At 40.2% G+C, this 19,325-nt stretch overlaps 2 protein-coding genes across 3 annotated transcripts in view; one reads left to right on the forward strand and one right to left on the reverse strand.

Annotated features, from left to right (window-relative positions):
- Positions 1–581, reverse strand: part of LOC103602431 (serine/arginine repetitive matrix protein 3) — a 1,701-nt gene extending 1,120 nt beyond the window's left edge. The window contains 3 exon segments of the mRNA XM_008586831.1: positions 90–337; positions 339–529; positions 531–581. Of these exon segments, the coding sequence (XP_008585053.1) occupies positions 90–337; positions 339–529; positions 531–581 (490 nt within the window).
- BCAT1 (branched chain amino-acid transaminase 1, cytosolic) overlaps positions 1–19,325 on the forward strand; it is a 67,293-nt gene that overhangs the window by 1,234 nt on the left and 46,734 nt on the right. The window contains exons 1-4 of one of the 2 annotated variants that reach the window (XM_008586829.1): positions 1,018–1,223; positions 1,299–1,367; positions 8,924–9,124; positions 17,366–17,476. In XM_008586829.1, coding sequence (XP_008585051.1) covers positions 1,221–1,223; positions 1,299–1,367; positions 8,924–9,124; positions 17,366–17,476 — 384 coding nt within the window. In that variant the 5' untranslated portion in view covers positions 1,018–1,220. Of the gene's footprint in view, positions 1–1,017; positions 1,224–1,298; positions 1,368–8,923; positions 9,125–17,365; positions 17,477–19,325 lie in introns of those variants that run through there. The other variant, XM_008586830.1, reaches the window with a different exon arrangement.

Below are 19,325 nucleotides of genomic sequence, written 5' to 3' on the forward strand. Positions count from 1 at the left end.
GGAGGCGGGAGGGGCGGTGGCCTCCCCCGCGCCGGGCCCGGCCGCGGGGCCGGGGGTCGGGGCCCCCCGCGCCGGGCCCGGCCGCGGGGCCGGGGGTCGGGGCACCCCGCGCCGCGCGGCCCGTGCGCCGGGGCCGGGGCGCGCCGCCGGCTTTCGCGTGCAGCCGCGCGCTCAGTGCCGCCGCCGCCAACGCCGCCGCCGCCGCCCGCAGCCCCGCGCCCCCGCAGCCTCCCCATGGCCAGCCCGCCCCGCGCCGCCGCGGCCCTCGCCCGCCAGGTACGCCGACCTCGGCCGACTGCGGAAGGGGGGCGGATTGGAACCCAGGTCTCGGAAGCCCGGGAGCCTCCGGGCGCATCGCTGCCGTTGGCTGCACCGACCTCCTTCGCCTCGCACCCCGAGGCGTCTCTTCTATCCCTGCGGACTCCGCCTCGGAGAGGTCCCCCTCGGTCGGGTCTAACACCCCGCTGGGTGACCCGCTCCGGAGCGCGACGAGTGAGGGGAACGTGAGGGTCGCCATGGAAGTCGCTTGGAGGGAGGTGGCGGGAGCGTCCTCTCCGGGCTGCCAGGATCCACAGTCACATCCTGCGTTGCCTTCGCCACCCCAAAATATTTTGAGCGCAGCCTTCTGTCTCCTTGGATCCCGTTCTTCCCTCCCTCCCGTAGTGATTTAGCACATTAGGCTTTTTTTTTTTTTTAATGTCCTCTCCATTTCCCAGTGAGCCCCGCTCCCCTGTGTCTTTATCTTTTAAATTACCCCTTAATTCTATGAGGTTTTGTCCTTAAGGTGTGGGGTTTGGGGTGGATGCTCCGGCATCGGGAGGACCCTTCCCTGGGAGAAAATCGTTCACACCGTCCCCATTCCTTTTCCAGGCTTGCCATTGTGTGCCAGTGATTGACAGGACCACGAGGCTGAGCGGGCCCAGGGGATTTTTCTATAAATGGCTTAAAACCGTAATCTAGATTATTTACTCGGATATAAGGGAGACAATTGCCTTCTTGTTCTTTGCTGGTGAACCCTGGCTCTGTAGGGCTGACCTGGAATTTAACTAGTCTTTCCTAAGCCAGCGGACTAGGACAAAAACAGCCACGACCTCGGGCAGGGTGGGACTTGAAGGACCGCACTCCCACCACGCTCTTGTTTGGGGCAGGTGCCTGGGTGTTTGGTTGTCTGATCCTCATTTTCGTGTGTGCGTGGCCACCAGAGTGGAGCCCACTGTGTAATGGTGAGTCACATTGATTACCCCAGGCCCTAGTCACCCACCTGGCTTTACTTAATGGCGGTTTAATTCTTTTTTAAGGACTGCAGTAACGGATGCTCCACAGAATGTAGGGGAGGAGGATCAAAAGAGGTGGTGGAGGCCTTTAAGGTAAGTTTGTTTGCCAGATGTTAAGTGTCTGAAACAACATTCAACTGAGTAAATCTATTTTTTGTTGAGATTTGGGGGAATTTTTGCTGTGTGGGTTACACAGGAGTTTATGTATGTTGCCGTGCATTTTAAATTCCAATCTCAGGGGGGAAAACGTCATTTAGGGAACGATAGTCCATTCATCACATCAAAAATTACTTAGCAGTTAATTGCTTATTTTATTTCATGAATCATAAATTTTTCTTGGAAAATAGTCTATTTGTGAATATTAACCTAGATGCTTGTCTGCTTGTGAAGTTTAGTATAAATCTTAACTACGTTTAATGGATTGTGATTTTTCTCTTTAAGCAGCTCATAACACTTTACGGTGAAAGTGTTGCATTTCCTTCTTTTCTGTCTGAATCATTAAGTCATCTCTTAATTCAGTGAGGAGCAAATATGATAAAGCACTTTGAAAATCATAATAATACAAATGCAAGATGTATTGTTATTTTCTCTATAAATTGTCATCCACCATTCCCCAACCGTGCAGGGTTCTGCTCTCCTGCCTGTTTCAGTCACTGTCATTTGTCATCCATAGCAGAGTGTCCAAATGATCTCACATCCCTGGCAGAGTTCAGAGAGGGAGTGAAACTTGACTTGTTAATTCCAAAGAGAAATTCAAGATAAGGTCTCTGCTTGCCAGGATTTTTTTTTTTTAATATAGTAGAATATAGCAGTTCTCTTACTAAAGTAAATTTGTGAATTTTGTCTGTATTATTGCTGGCGTTTTAAAGATAATATACTCTATAACCCTGTAGCAGATCTACTCTGCTAATCTACGAAGACTAAGTTCTAATACATTTGAGGACTTTGACTTATTGAGATATGGGTCCTTAAAAAGAATGAGGTAAAAGACTCCTACTTCACAATCTCTAAGGTTCATCTTATACAGTAAGTAAATTCTTCCAACGAAATAGGTAAATAAAATTGTTCCTGAAAGACCTTTATATTTTTATACATAGAAGTCTTTGCAAAGTAAAGGATGAAGTCCTAATTAAATAATCTTTTTATTTGTTCATTTAGATTTCTGTATATTAGGTTTTGGTTTGAGCTATTTTAGTATTCTTAGGTAATTTTTTTTGAGCTCAGTTTAAAAGCTGTTTGTTTTTTTTCCCCCAGTTTTCAGAGTTGCAGAAATTTTTTCAAATAAAGGAAATTCTTGATGAAATTCTGAAGCTATCCCATCGTGCATTACTTTAAAATACTGGACATAGGGCAACCCTTATGTACAAATCGGAAAGTTAGAGCGTTACTATTCATATCATTAGGAAACCGCATATCTAACTTTATCTCTCTGGGCCAGTGGGTCACTATGGGTGGTCCTAGAGGTTTTAAGGTTTAGAAAACTAAAAATTGTATATACTAGGCCATGATCATCTCAACCCTGGCTACTATATTGGATTCAACTGTGGAGGTTTTTTAAAAATACGAATCAAGATCCTATACCAGAACTGAACAAGAACCTCGGGGGTAAGGCAAGGTGCATGCTTTCTTTGTTGTTGTTGTTGTTGTCCTGATTCTAATAGTGGAATCAAGGTTGAAAACCACACCACACTCTGTTCCAGAACTGAACAAGAACCTCAGGGGTAAGGCAAGGTGCATGCTTTCTTTTTTGTTGTTGTTGTTGTCCTGATTCTAATAGTGGAATCAAGGTTGAAAACCACACCACACTCTCACACTCAAAGATCTTATCAACCTGAAGAGCCAGGGTGGAGAATCACTGATGCAGAGGGGGAAGTGTAGAGATTCAGCATTGCTCAGATGCTTGTATTTTATCACTGGTTAACCTATCTTGCTTCTTTCTGCTTTGCTCCTAATAGTTTGAAAACAGCAAAAAATTAAGACGTGATAGCTATGCCTCTAGTATTTTTCCTCAATGTCTCCTTCAAATTGCCCAGAATAGAGAGGTGAACTGGACTTACTTTAATTGCCAGCAGCCTATAATAAAGATTCCTGGGAAAAGAAGGAAGAGAGGATACAGCCTCAGCTGCACAGAGCCAGAGCTCAAGGAGAACTGGAATGTGGATCGGTATATAATGGAGTAACTGGCTATCTTGGCCCATCCTTTCCCCGATTCCAGTAGCCGCAGTGCCTTTACTCTATCACACCATTCCACCTTCTCCACATTTCCTCCTTTCCTGCCACACTGGGCTCTTTGCTCTTTCTTGAACATGCCAAGCATGTTCCTACCTCAGAACCTTTGCACTTGTTTCCTCTGCCTGAAATATTTTGCCCCTAGATATCTACATGGTCTACCTTCTTTCTCCATTCAAGCCTCTGCTCAAATGCCACCTCATCTGGGAGGCCTTCACTAACCCTTCTAAGATAAGCTTTCTCTTTCTGTATTTCTTTATACTGTTTCCCCTCACTAGAACTTTTCTTGTTTTGTTCCCTGATATTCCTTAGGACCTGTGGCAGTACAGGTACGTAGTAACTTGAAAAATATTAGGTTGAATGAATGAATACTTGCTACAAGAGCTGCTGCCTGTCCATGGCTGACAGTGAGCTTGTCCAAGAAGGAAGGGTGAGCCGTATGCGTCTTGCTACATCCTGTTTACTTAGTGCAGTGCCTGAGCAACGATGACTGCATAAAAAGACAAAATACTAAGAATAATAAAGCAGACAAGGAAGAAAGTTAGAGGAACAAGGGAAGGGGGGAAAAATCCACCCTACAGTTGTTTCATAAAAGGCAAAGCCATAATCTTGTTTTTAAAATATTCTTACGTGGATTGTCATTGAAGTAAAGTTGAATAGATCCTATTGCCTTTCCATTTCATGGTAGGAAGAATTATTGATGAGCTTAGAAAGCTATAAGGATAGATCATGTATAGTGAGTTTCATGTTTGGGGGTACAATTAATTAATGATAGAAATAGCAGCTGGCAGGGTGAGCTTTTGTGTTACTTTTGAAGAACCATGCAAATTGATTTTGACATTGACAAAAAAAGGTCAAGGTCTGTTGTCTGCAATATTTATGATGAATACAGAATTCAGCAAGTTGAAAAGCTCTCTCATTCTGCCCACTCTCCATTTTTACAACCACCCTCATCTTTCTGTTTTTGTTTTGTCTTACTACCCCTCCCCTTTTACTAAGAAACTTTTTCCAGTTTTCTTAATAGAAGGAAATTTGCCTTATGTTTGTGTATTAGTCCATTTCTGTTGCTTAGTGCTTATAACAAAATACCTGGAACTGGATAAGTTAGAAAGAAAACAAAATTAATTTCTTACAGTTTCTGAGGCTGGAAGTCCGAAGTCCAGGGAACACATGTGGTGAAGGACTTTCTCTTTGGTGGTGACCTCAGTGATAGCAGGGTATCACATTGCAAAAATGGCGGAGCAGACAGAACAGAGAAGCTCACCTCCTCATTCACTCTCTTTTTAAAGCCCTCAGAACCACACCCCGACCACCATTATTAGTCCATTCACTACAGCAGGGTCCTGCAATCTGATCACCTCTCCATGGCCCCACCTTTCAATTACCATAATAGGATTTCCCGCCCTCAACAATTAGAGCGGGATTAAGCCTCAGTGAGGTTGGGGGGGGGGGATGTAAAGCATTCAGCCCCTGACCCCCAAACTCATGTCTGTTTCACACACAAGTACATTCATTCCATCCGCAAAGTCTTAACTTGTTTCAACTCTGAAGTTCTAAGTCCCATCTGTGAAATAAAAAACAAGTTATCTACTTCCAAGATACAATGGTGGGGCAAGCATAGGGCACATATTCCTGTTACCAAAGGGAGAACTAGGCCAAAAGAAAGGTATAACAAGTCCCAAACAAGTCCAGAACCCAATAGGGCTTGCATTGAATCGTAGAGCTGGTGAATCATGTACCTTGACTCCATGTTCAATGTCCTCTGCTTGCTGGTGTGGGGGTTGGGTCCCCAAGTCCTGGGGCTTTCCTGGTCTCAGGTGATGCTTCAGCTCTTGCAGGCTGGTGTTGCATGCTGGTAGCTCTACAGGTCTGGGGTCTCCATGGCGGTCCTGTTCCCAGGGCTCCACTAGGCATTACTGTGGTGGGGTTTCTCTGCAACTCCGATCTCACATTTCTACTCAGCCTTGCTCTAGCAAAGGCTCTATGTGGTGACTCCACCTCTGTGACAGATCTCTTCCTGGGCCCCAGACTTTTCTGTACATCCTTTGAAATCGAGGTGGAGGCTCCCAAACTTTCCCAGCTCTGGCATTCTGTGACCCTGCAAACTTAACACCATGTGTATGCTGCCAAGGCTTTGGGCTTATATTTTCCAAATACAAGCCAGGTCCAGCCACACTTGGGGCCAATTTAGCCATGGCTGGAGCAGGTGAAGCAGCTAGAATGCTGGTGCTGGAAGCAGCTGGAATGCTGGTGCTGGAAGCAGCTTCCTGAGGTGGCCCTGGGCAGCGAACCTGTGGAGGGTGCCTCAGGCCTGTTCCCCAAGACCATTCTGTCTCCCTAGGCCTCTGGGCCTGTAATGAAAGAGTTGGTGCCAGAGGCTTCTGCAATCAGGGCCTTTCCCCCCTTCTCTTGATAATCCCTTTCTTTTGTACTAATCTTAGCAGCACTGCATTTTTCTTCTGAAAATGCTCTCTGCTTCTCTACCACAAGGCCAGGTGCAAATTTTCCAGATCTTTACACTCTGCTTCCCTTTTAAATTCTGACTTAATGTCATGCCTTTGCCACCATAACTTGGCATAGGCTGTTACAAGCAGCCATGCAGCTTCTTTAATGCTTTGCTGCTTAGAAATTTCTTCTGCCAAATACTATAGGACATGGACACAATGCAGCCAAGTTCCTTGCCACTTCATAGCAAGGTTAATCTTTGCCCCAGTTTCCAAATAGCTCCTTCTCATTTCTATCTGAGACCTTCTCAGGATGGACTTTATAGTCCATATTTCTATCAGCATTCTGGTCATCACAATTTAACCAATCTCTAAAACATTCCAAACTTTCCCTTGTTTTCTTGCCTTCTAAACTTTCACCAGCAGCTAGGCTTTTTAGCCTGTTCCTCCAAATTCCTCCAGCCTCTCCTCAACACCTAGTTCCAAAGCCATTTCCACATTTTCAAGTATTCGTTATAACCAACACCCCACTTACTTTGGTACCAATTTTCTATATTAGTTTGTTTCTGTTGCTTATAACAAAATACAAGGAACTGGGTATTTTATAAAGAAAACAAAATTTATTGCTTACAGTTTCTGAGGCTGGGAAGTCCAAAGTCCAGGGAACACATTTGGTGAAGGCCTTGGTGGTGGTGACAGGGAAGGCAGAGTATCATATTGTGACAATGGTGGAGCAGAGAGAGCAGAGACTAACATCTTTATTCACTCTGTTTTTAAAGCCCTCAGAACCACGCCCCTGACCACCATTATTAATCCACTCACTACAGCAGGGTCCTACAATCTGATCACCTCCCCATAGCCCCACCTTTCAGTCACCGTAATAGGATTTCCCACCCTCAACAGTTACAGTGGGGATTAAGCGTCAGTGAGGTTAGGGGTGGAGGGGCATCCTGTCTGCAGCAGTTTGTCTTTCTATAATTGATAGGGTTTCAGATTTTTCGTAGCCCAGGATTTTCCCCATCTATTAAAAACTAACTAAAGCAGAATCACAAGTGCTTCGTTGTGTAGGAATACTGTGAACCTATTCATGTGATAAAAAGTTTGTGGTAGCGTTTCACTCACTTTAAGTCCTGGCCATCTTCTAGGAGTTAGTTTATCGCACATGGGGGAGTACATCTGATATCAGCCAGACATTATCAGTATTTAAGAAAACCTTTACTGTTCTGTGTGCCAGGCACTGTGCTAGGGTTGGAGATTTAACTGCCAGTACTCTAGCTGGGGTTCTTATCTAAACCATCTACAGCAGGGGTCAGCAAACTTGTTAACAGGGCCAGATAATAAATACTTTAGGCTTGAGGGCCACCAGCTTTCTGTCACAACTAGTGGACTCTGCCACTATTAAAGGTAAAAGGATGTGTGACTGAGTTCCAATAAAACTTGTAGTTACAAAACAGGCCAGCTGGCTGCGTTTGGCCTGTAGGTGACATTTGCCTGACCCCCTACCTAGTCTAGAGGATAATGGGAGAGAAATGGGATTCAAAGATCAATACAATTTAACTGGAATATATCCCTTTAAATAAATTTATTGCACTTAGGAGGAGGTTTTAAGTTAACTTATTTACTTAGATTAAATAGTGGTAGAAGAAAGTCAACCTTCCAAATTTTCATTTTACTGGCAAATTACAAAGTAGCATTACTAGACTAGCCTGAACATTACAGTAATACGTTGTCCCTAATGTCCTATGCTTCATTGTAATGTGAGCTTTCTGGTTGTTTTAGAATATATTTTCCAGCCTGAATGTTATTCTAAAAATTAAACTGATTATCATTTATAATATATCAAATGACTAAGGTAGCCCGAAGGCAGTGAATTAATTAGAAGTAATCAGTCACTAAAATATAATAAGAGCTGATGATATAAAGTGAAGTTCTGTATTTGATTTGGGGGGAAATGAGTATTTTTATGTATTAAAAGTGGAATTTGACATTACTTACAGCCTGTTAACAGGTTGGGCCTGTCCCTGGTTAATACTGGTTTTCCACTGGTCAGAAAGCTCCTTCCCACGTCTTTTCCATCAGCATCATTCAGCTGCAGTAAAGTCGGCAGTGGTATGCGTGCAGTTTCCATGCCTACATACTTGGTCGTTTGTAATGGGCAAACTGGCTCTCTGGAGAGTCTGTGAAATGCTGCCGTGTGAAGTTTTTCCCTGTTACTCTTATTTATCTTTCTTTGAATAAGAGGTCCTTTGTTCACTGTTTCCTCAACACAGAACCGAGGATTTATGTCTTAGCGTTCATCCTCTATTTCTCTGTTTTCAAAGAGGATAACATCTGCTTCACTTTGTCCATTTCTCCTACGGTCGGTCCAGGGGATTTTGAAGACTCATGCCAAGAATTCTTTGGGGGAGCTGGAGCATAGCTATTGCCAAGTGGAGGTTCAGTCTTTAATGCCACTCATTTAGTTTAATACATCATCATGAGTGTTGCTGTTTTTATTATGGAACACACCCCTTTCATCTTTCCCAAATGCTCAGCATGAGTGAAGAAGGGATGTGTTCTTTTTTTGCATCATTTCACCCCATCTGCTATTTTGTCCCTGTTTCTAAAGTTCACTGAAATTTGGTTCTGATACTCTATTAGTCAGTGTACATTGCAGAGATTTTTGAACAGACAGCTGAATTCTTTTTTTTTTTTTTTTTTAAAGATGACCGGTAAGGGTATCTTAACCCTTGACTTGGTGTTGTCAGCACCACACTCTCCCAAGTGAGCCAACCAGCTATCCCCATATAGGGATCCGAACCTGTGGCCTTGGTGTTATCAGCACCACACTCTCCCAAGTGAGCCACGGGTGGGATTTCTTTGCTCATACAGTGTTAAACATTTAGAAGTCAAGTGATTTTACTTTTGGCCCTCTGTATCATATAGCCAGTGGATTTTCAGTTATTTTTTTTCATGGTACTGATTTTTCTTCCCCAGGCTAAAGATCTAATAATCACACCAGCCACCATTTTAAAGGAAAAACCAGATCCAAATTCTCTCGTTTTTGGAACTGTGTTCACGGATCACATGTTGACAGTGGAGTGGTCTTCAGAGTTTGGATGGGAGAAACCTCATATCAAGCCTCTTCAAAACCTGTCATTGCATCCTGGCTCCTCAGCTTTACACTACGCAGTGGAAGTAAGTACCTGGGAATTAGTGATGGGGACGTGCTTATATCCACTGTAGGTACTGAGTAGTTCTCTCCCCCTGTTAAAACAGCTTTTGGGTTAGTATGGGCTTTATTATATTTACTAGTGGATGTTGTAAATGTTTTTAAAATGTATCCTGTAGAAAGCTGGATTGAGGATAAATCTTAAGAACTAATTTTTCACTTAATCTTGAATTTTCTGAGTTAATAAAAAATCATTTTGAGCAAAGAGAAAAGACAGTTGGTAGGAAAATTAGCAATCATAAAGCTAGTACACTTAATATTTTACTAAGTCACCTCTGTTCTAATGACTGAGATCATCTAATGATTCAGAAGGGGTCACTGAATATAATATTATGATTAGATTTTAAAGTTAACTGCGTGTTTTTATGGCCAGCAGTAATGTGTAGTTATGCATATTAAGGGGACATGTAATTAAATGTCCTCCTTCAGGCATGAGTTGGAATAATTATAAGCATAAAATGTTTAGAGAATTATTTCCCTGGTTTTTCTCAGGATACACAGAGATCATGTACCAAATACATGATACACTCCCCATTTCCTTGATCCTCCGTTTTATTTTAGTCCTTTTTAATTTGTTGGACATCTTTCCCAGAATTTTAGGTTCTGGAAATAAGCAATGGTCTACCTATTAAGGGACTAAGAGATGGTAATAGTAACATATTAATAGCTATAATGTTAAATAACTGCTTTGGTTTATTGAATTCCTGCAGTATGCCCTGTACTAAATACCTTATTTGGGTCATCTCATTTAATTATTTTAAGTGAGAAAGCATGTGGTTAGGCGTGAACATTCTGGAGTCAGACTTCCTGGGCTCAAATTCTGTCTGTTACTCCGTAGGGAGCTCCATGACTTGGTAAATGTAATGATTTGTGCTGTAATTTTTAAATTCTGTATAATCGGGGTAGTGATAATATCTACTGTACTGTGTTCTTGTAAGTATAACTAAGGTAATTTATTTAAGCATATAGAGCCATGCCACGTGCACAGAGAGAGCCCAATTGTTAGCTATGATTAACCCTGAAGCAGCAGTATCATCTGTTATTAATTCTGTATAATCGGGGTAGTGATAATATCTACTGTACTGTGTTCTTGTAAGTATAACTAAGGTAATTTATTTAAGCATATAGAGCCATGCCACATGCACAGAGAGAGCCCAATTGTTAGCTATGATTAACCCTGAAGCAGCAGTATCATCTGTTATACAAGGGTACTTCAAAAAGTTTGTGGAAAAATCTAATTGAAGGATAATACAAATCTTTCCATGAACTTTCTGAATACCCCTTATAGAAGCAGGTTCAGAAATGTTGATTCTTGCCCAAGATTACACAGCAGTAAGGCTGGAGCCAGGACTCCAGTGTGGAGCTCCTACTCCCTGTTATACCACTCTTAAACATATACAATAAAATTACTAGGAGGATTGTCCAATTAACTTGTTCAAAATTATAAATTTAAGTAATCTTGGAAACATTCACTGCCCATGTGTACCCACAAAATGTTGAACTTAAGACTCTGGGTTCCCATCTCCAGCTCTGTCTCTTAACTATGTCAACTGGAATGAGGTCTTTCATTATTCATGCCAAGCCCTCGCCGCCGTGTCACAGGGTGTAATGAAGAGCAAATGAATAAAGTACTTTTACATTTGAAAGAAGGAATAGGGCCAAGCCTAGGGCACAGGCTCCACCCCCAGAGCTTCTGATTTCTAACAAGCTTCCAGGTCATGCTAATTCTGCTGTTCCACGGACCGCATTTTGAGAACAAGTAACCTACAGGAATTAAATGAGGAGGGATTAATGTTGTTTTTGAAAGTTAGAAAAGATTTTGGTGGCCATTGGATTATGAAAACTCTTTGGAAAACTGTTTAAATGATTTGGAATGCTAGTTTGATTAGTTTTACCAATTTAGATTTTTGTGATTAGGGTAGTTTAGAAGAAAATCTCAAATTGGTGTTATCCTTTGATAAAAATCAAAATCTTCTCTAGATTAGTGTTCAACTTACTGTGACTGTAAAGGGGGTGGGAAATCCTATTATGATCATTGTAATGTGGAGTCTTGAAGAGGTGATTAGATTGTGGGACCAGGCAGTAGTGAACGGATTAAAAATGGCAGTCAGGGTGTGATTGTAGATCTTTAAAAAGAGAGTGAATGAGAAACTCTCTCTGCTCTCTCTGCTTCCACCACCTTGCAAATATAAGACCCGCAGGTTACTGTCACTACCACCATATGGACTTTGGATTTCCCAGCCTCTGAAACTGTAAGCAACAAATTTCATTTTCTTATAAATTACCCAGTTCCATGTATTTTGTAATAAGCAACAAAAACAGACTAATACATATGAAGTATGGGTTCAATTTATTTTTTCCTCCCTGTGGATATCCAGTTTCCCAGCAGCATTTAAACAGACTGTTCTTTTCCCTCTAATCTGTCAGGCCACCTCTGTCAGGTATGCGTGGCTCACTATTTTTATTCCATTGACTTGTCTGTCTGGATCTCTGTTCTCTTCTATTGTTTTGCTTGTCTATCTGCACAAATGCCACACTGTCTTAATATCTCCCTCATTGGAATGATTCTGATAATCTGCTAGGACAAGTCCTACTTTGTTCTTTAAGAGCATGTTGGGTGTTCTTGGTCATTTTCTTTTCCATATAATGTTTAGATTCAGTTTATCAAGTCGATCAGCTTTTTTCATTCAGTTTGTTAAAAAAATAAAATGCCCTGTTGAGATTTTTATTTGAATTACATCGAACATATAAATCAATGTAGGGAAAAATCAATATTTTCCTAATATTGAGGCTTTCGACCCATGAAATGAGATTGCTTTCCACATTCACGTAAGTCTTTAATAATTTGGTGAAGTATTATATTTTTCTTATGGGTCTTTCATTTTCGTTAGGTTTTTTCCCCCTTCTAAGTATTCTCATCTTTTAATTTTATTGTAAATAGTGTTTTTATTTATTTATTTTTGTTTGTGTTTTTATTTTTTAACTATTTTTATTACATTGGAATATACTTTTTCATCTGGCCACCTTGCCTAAACAAACAGTTTCAGAGTATTATATGTCATTTTTTCTGGATATTTTCTATGTATTTAGTCATATCATCTGTGTTTCATGACCTATGACAGTTTAATTTCTCTTAAGCAAAATTTTTGTCTTATTTTATTATTCTTGCCTTATTATACTTGGTTGTACAATATTCAGTTAAAGTGTGCAACAGGCAATTTGTGATGTCCTCGATTTGAAAAGGAAAGCTTTTACATTTCATCATTAAGTATAATGTTTTCTGCAAGTTTATCGTAGATATCCTTTGCCATTTAGGTTCTCTTTTTTTCTTAGCAATCTTGGAAACTTTTTATAAAATCATAAACGAATGTTCAGTTTTATCACATGCATTTACTACATCTAATGAGTTGATCATATTGTTTTTTTTTTCTTTTAACATAAGCTGTTAATATAATGAATCACAATAATTGATTTTTTAATGTTAAACCAGCCTGTGTTCCTGATAAATCTAACTTAGTCACATTGTGTTATCCTTTTGTATATTTCATATGTATATTACTCAATAAGAGTTTTATAATCTTTACATATATTTGAAGTTACAGTAGTCTCCCTGTATCTGTGGGAGATGTGTTCCAAGAACCCCACTGGATGCCTGAAACTGGGGATAGTACTAAATCCTATATATGTATGTTTTTTCATATACCTACATACCTATAATAAAGTTTAATTGGTAAACCAGGCATAGTAAGAGATTAACAACAATAGCTAATAATAAAATAGAACAGTTATAACAATATAGTGTAATAATAGTTATATGACTATGGTCTCTCTCTCTCTGTTTCTCTCTCTCTCTCGGCCACTAAGTGGCTAATGGGCAGGGAGTGTCTGCAGCATGGATGAGCTAGACAAAGGGGTGATTCACGTCCCAGGCAATATGGAGCAGGAGGGCACAAGATTTCATCACACTACTCAGAATAGAATGGTGCACGGTTTTAAACTTATGAATTGTTTATTTCTGGAGTTTTCCATTTACTATTTTCTGACCATGGTTTACTGTAGGTAACTGAAACCAAGGAAAAGGGGGAAGTACTCTATGTCATTAAATGTGCACAATTTTATTTTATTTTAATTTTAATGGATAAAGTATAACTATATATTTATAATAGTATAATGTGATGTTTTGATATATATATACAATGTGGAACGATTAAATCAAGCTAATTAATATATCCATCACTCACATACTTATCTTTTTGTGGAGAGAACATTTGAAATTTACTCTTAGCAACTTTGAAATATACAATACATTCTTATTAACTGTAGTCACTCTGCCATGCAGTAGATCTCAAAAATTATTCCTGTTGTCTAACTGAAACTTTGTATACTTTGTCCAGCATCTCCCAATCCCCCCACCCCCAGCTTCTGGTAAGCAACATTCTACTCTCTACTATGAGTTTGACTTTTTAAAATTCCACATATGAGAGTGAGGTAATGGGATATTTGTCTGTCCGTGCTTGGCTTGTTTCCCTTAATGTGATGTCCTCCAGGTTCATCCATGTTGTCGCAAATGACAGAATTTCCTTCTCTTTTTAAGACTGAGTAGTATTCTGTTGTGTATGTATACTGCATTTTCTTTATCCATTCATCTGTTGATAGAGTCTTAGGTTGATTCTTTGTCTTGGCTATTGTGAATAATGCTGCATTGAACATGGGAGTGCAGACATCTCATTGACATGCTGATTTCATGTCTTTTGGACATATACCCACAAGTGCGATTGTTGGATCATATAGTAGTTCTATTTTTGTTTCTCAAGGAACCTCCATAGTTTTCCATAATAGCTGTTCTTATTTATATTCCCACCACAGTGTATAAGGATTCCCTTTTCTCTGCATCCTTGCCAATATTTATCTTTCATGTTTTGATAATTGCCATTCTAAGTGTACAGTTTTAAAATTGTGAAGTAAATTGAACCTTATGAAGTTTCCTTCTTTATCTTCAATAATGCTTCTTGCCTTAAAGCCTGTGTTGTTTTGGATTTAGTAATATAGTTGTTTTAGTGTGTTTGGTGTTGCTATAATAGAATTACCTGAGACTGGGTAATTTATAAAGAAGAGAGTCTTATTAGGCTTACGATTCTGGGACAGCTGCATCTGGTGCGGGCCTCAGGCTGCTTCTACTCATGGTGGAAAGTGGCAGGCAGCCGGCGGGTACAAGCAGATCACATGGCGAGAGGAAGCAAGAGAGAGAGAGAGAGAGAGAGAGAGAGAGAGAGAGACCACAGTCATATAACTATTATTACACTATATTGTTATAACTGTTCTATTTTATTATTAGCTATTGTTAATCTCTTACTATGCCTGGTTTGAGAAGGTGCCAGGGTCCTTGAAACAATCAGCTCTCGTGGGAACTAATAGAACGAGAACTCACTCACTACCCCTCCTCCCCCAGGGAGAACATTAATCCATTCATGAGGGATCCACCCCCAAGTCTCAATCAGTTTCCAACACTGCCACACTGGAGATCAAATTTCCACATGAGTTTTGGTTGGGACAACACATCCAAACTCCATCAATAGTCTCACCAGCTTTATTTTAGAAAGTATTTGTGTGATATATCTTTTTCTATATCTTTTTGTTTCAGATGTCAGCTGAGTTCAATCTTACAACTTTATCTTTTAACTGAAGGTGTGGTCCTATTATATTTAATAAATTAATAATTTATTTGCACTTAAAAGCAACATTTTGTGCTTTTTAATTGTAAGACGTGATTCGTGTGTATATATATATTTTTCTTTTTGTGTAAGCTTTTAGACAATAAGTCGCTAAAGGCCTTACTTTTTGTTATCACTCCATTCAGCATATTTTCTAATTTCCATTATTTTTCCTCTTTGACCCATGGTTGATTTTATTTTATTTTTAAATTTTTTTTGGCAGCTTGCCAGTACAGGGAACCAAACCCTTGACCTTGGTGTTACAAGGCTGTGTTCTAACCAACTGAGCTAACCAGCCAGTCCAACCCATGGTTTATTTGGTGTCTGGCTATGACAAGGGCTACTGCGAGGCTAATGTCTCGAATCCTGCTCACAGTGCCAATTGTCTAGCTCTTAATCCTGTTCGTGACGCCAATTGTAAAGCTAGGTGACCACGCTAGTTGTCACGGCTCTTTTACCTGCCCCGGTAATCCTGCACCAATTGGGCCGATGGTTGAGCTAGGGCTGGGTCTGGAGCTCCCAGATCCCTCAAGTCCATTCACAGACTGGGTCACAAACCCTTCACACACCAGGCTGGGTCACCAGACCCCTTCATGCAGGTCTGTAAGCTAGGCAACCAGCCACACGGTCCTTGGAAGCTGCAGGTCTGCAAAAACATGGCCTCGCAGGGCAGCGCCGGAGGCAGTAAAAACCAGGCAAAGTGGAGCCGCCTTTGCAGGCGCAGGTACCCCACCCACACAGACAACTTTATCTTTTAACTGAAGGTGTGGTCCTATTATATTTAATAAATTAATAATTTATTTGCACTTAAATACAACATTTTGTGCTTTTTAATTGTAAGACGTGATTCGTGTGTATATATATTTTTTTCTTTTTGTGTAAGCTTTTAGACAATAAGTCGCTAAAGGCCTTACTTTTTGTTATCACTCCATTCAGCATATTTTCTAATTTCCATTATTTTTCCTCTTTGACCCCTGGTTGATTTTATTTTATTTTTAAAATTTTTTTGGCAGCTTGCCAGTACAGGGAACCAAACCCTTGATCTTGGTGTTACAAGGCTGTGTTCTAACCAACTGAGCTAACCAGCCAGTCCAACCCATGGTTTATTTGGTGTCTGGCTATGACAAGGGCTACTGCGAGGCTAATGTCTCGAATCCTGCTCACAGTGCCAATTGTCTAGCTCTTAATCCTGTTCGTGACGCCAATTGTAAAGCTAGGTGACCACGCTAGTTGTCACGGCTCTTTTACCTGCCCCGGTAATCCTGCACCAGTTGGGCCGATGGTTGAGCTAGGGCTGAGTCTGGAGCTCCCAGATCCCTCAAGTCCATTCACAGACTGGGTCACAAACCCTTCACACACCAGGCTGGGTCACCAGACCCCTTCATGCAGGTCTGTAAGCTAGGCAACCAGCCACACAGTCCTTGGAAGCTGCAGGTCTGCAAAAACATGGCCTTGCAGGGCAGCGCCAGAGGCAGTAAAAACCAGGCAAAGTGGAGCCGCCTTTGCAGGCGCAGGTACCCCACCCACACAATGTTTACCAAATGACCCTGAACTGTCTTGAGGTGAGGGCAGCCTGACCAAATTGTTCCATTTTCCCAAAATTTGGTAATGGATTTATTTTCTAAAATATGGATATTTTTGAATCATATTTTTGATTTGATTTCTGGCTTAATCTTGTTGGAAAATGTGAAAAGAATGTGTAGTGTGTAAGTGGTATGTGTAGGGTTCTGCATGTTCCATAGGTTAAGTATGTAGTTCATGTTGTTCAAATCTTCCTTAGTCTTAACTTGTTTCTTTTTATTATTAGTTACTTAGAGAACCTGTGTTGAAGTTTCCCAATAAAATTATTGATTTTTCTCTCTTCTCTGTATTTATCAGTATGTACCTACTTCGAAATCTTTTCAAATACCTCCTCAGTGGTTTGTCTTTCCCTGTTTGGTAGTTTATCTGGTGTGGCACTTTGTTTGAGGAAGGTGATACAGCTTTAACATAGTACATCCTTGAGCTGCCTGGTTTCTACGATTTGGGGTACTGAACCATCACTGGTCACATCTGGATTATCTTCTATCCAGAATTTGAATGAGTCGGATTAAATGCAAGGATACATGGGTACTTTTAGGGGGTAGGGCAGGATGCGCAAAGCCTTTGGTTTCAATCTCCATGGTCTGGGCAGTTAACCCATGTTGCGTGATTTATCTGAGATGTTTTCTTCCCACCTCCGTTGATGTTTTGATTTAGCAATGTGGCTCCTGCTAAGCAAAGGGTAAGTCTGAATTCCCACCAGATTTTGGTAATAAAAGGACTTCTTTTTTTCCTGGTTACTACCACCAGTCCCATCAACTGTTGGCTTTCCTGGATGTCATGATCTCAAGTTGAGGTCCATGTCAACAGCTTTACCTGACGAATGAGATGGGCGCCCATGGAAGTCAGTCATTCGCACACAGGGATTGTTTTCATTTAATTACTCACCAAGTTTTATTTCTTTTTTATCTTCAGTTATTTGAAGGATTGAAGGCATTTCGAGGAGTAGATAATAAGATTCGACTGTTTCGGCCAAACCTCAACTTAGATAGAATGTACCGATCTGCAATGAGGGCAACTTTGCCGGTATGTAAGTTTAGTAGTTTCTTTTGTGTTTCTTTTACTGTAATGAGTTACTGTAAGTTTACCCTCAAACAAATAATTTCTGAATAATTAGGCCAATGTTCAGTATGAACCATAAAAACATTGAAGTTATTCTGATCTATTTTAATTAGTAGGGTAAAAATGCAAGAAAATAATCAAAACCATTTGGTAATTCTACAATATTCTATTTCTCTGATTAATGTGTGTGTGAGAGATGAAAGGCTAAGAAAGAAAAATTATTTACAATATTCTACAATATTGTAGAATATTGATTATTTACAATTATCTACAATATTCTATTTCTCTGATTAATGTGTGTGTGAGAGATGAAAGGCTAAGAAAGAAAAATATGTCTCAAACTAAAATAAAATTTAAAGACTACATGAAATTATAATATTGAAAATGGAAAATGTGGTGTGCAGAACAGGCATTTTGGGGATATTTTGTTGTATAAGCAGGTATACGGTGACTTAATTATTTTGGTATTTTATCTCATGTTTAGTTTTGGGGGGAAAGAAAAAAAGGATATCCAAATGTTTTTATGGTCATTGGAACCGGGCTATAGCATTGTTTGTTATGGCACAGAATTCATTATAAGGTGGGTTAGGTTTAGACCCTTGGGTTTACATCTAGGTAAGAAGTGACTTAGATTGCTTCCGTTCCTCGAGACATGACTAGCTTATCTTTCTGAACTGAAAGAAGTCTTTCCTTTCTTCTATATATTCTGTACATCTAACCTTCAGGAACTTAGCCCAAGCCATCCATTGAAGAAGCCTGGGGACAGCTAAATTCAAATTACTCTTTTTTGCCAGGCTCCTCCTTCCTCTGCCTATTTTTGTAACCCAGGCTTCACCCACGTCCTGCAGAAGCCAAAATATAGTAACAGAAGGGAAATTCTTTGGTAAATCCTAGTTTAACTCTTCTACCCATTACAGACAGATTTAGGAAAAACTTTAAAGTGGGGCCACGTGGAAAGAGAAGTCACATATATTGGACATCAGCTCTGCTACAAACTGTTAGGTGGTTTCACATTTCCTGTCTGTTCAGTCATAGCAGTAAGCCATTATCAAGAAGGTATTTACTGCAAATTTTAGTAGTGCCTTTGTACAGGGAAGAAAACTCAGCCCACAGAGGTTAAATGACTTGCCCAAGGTCATCACAGGTAAAAGGGGCAGGGGAAGAAATTAGACCCAGGTGGTTTTTTTATTTCTAGTCAAGTTCTCTTTCTTATAAATTGTTTCTCTAGACAGCAGTACCATAGCACCAAGCAGGTGATACAGGGTTCACCTGTTTGACTGGCAATGCCAATTTCTGTAACATTACTACTCTATGATTGCTGTTATAGGTTAGTGTTTAAATAGGCAAATCCTGATGTCATGAGCTGTATTCAGATGCTTGTTTCTCACTCATTTCTACTTTGGATAACGCATCACATCTCTGAAAGTGTGTTTCTCTGCCCTGGAAGTGAGTGGAAACTGCTTAAATTATTTTACATACTATTTCCCATCTAGTATATGAAAAACTTTTGCTCCTTAGAAATAAACTGCTTTTTGCTTTTGCCTGTTTTCCCATTGGGTTATCTGTCTCTTCTTACTGATCTTCAGGATATCTTAACATATACCGTTTACGATCCTTTGCTAGTTATAGATTATCAGTAACTTCACCTAGTTCGTTGCTTTTTATATCTTTTGAAGAACAGAAGTTCTTAAGTTTTAAGTTTTAAGTAATCAAATTTTATCCATCTTTTTTTTCTTTATGTGTTTTGGTTCATTAAGAATCCCTTCCTACCTTAAGGCCACAGAGGTATTTTGTATCTTTTTAAATTAAAAAA

The sequence above is a fragment of the Galeopterus variegatus genome, unplaced genomic scaffold, assembly GCF_000696425.1.
Source record: "Galeopterus variegatus unplaced genomic scaffold, G_variegatus-3.0.2 Scaffold4144, whole genome shotgun sequence".
NCBI classification, from domain to species: Eukaryota; Metazoa; Chordata; class Mammalia; order Dermoptera; family Cynocephalidae; genus Galeopterus; species Galeopterus variegatus.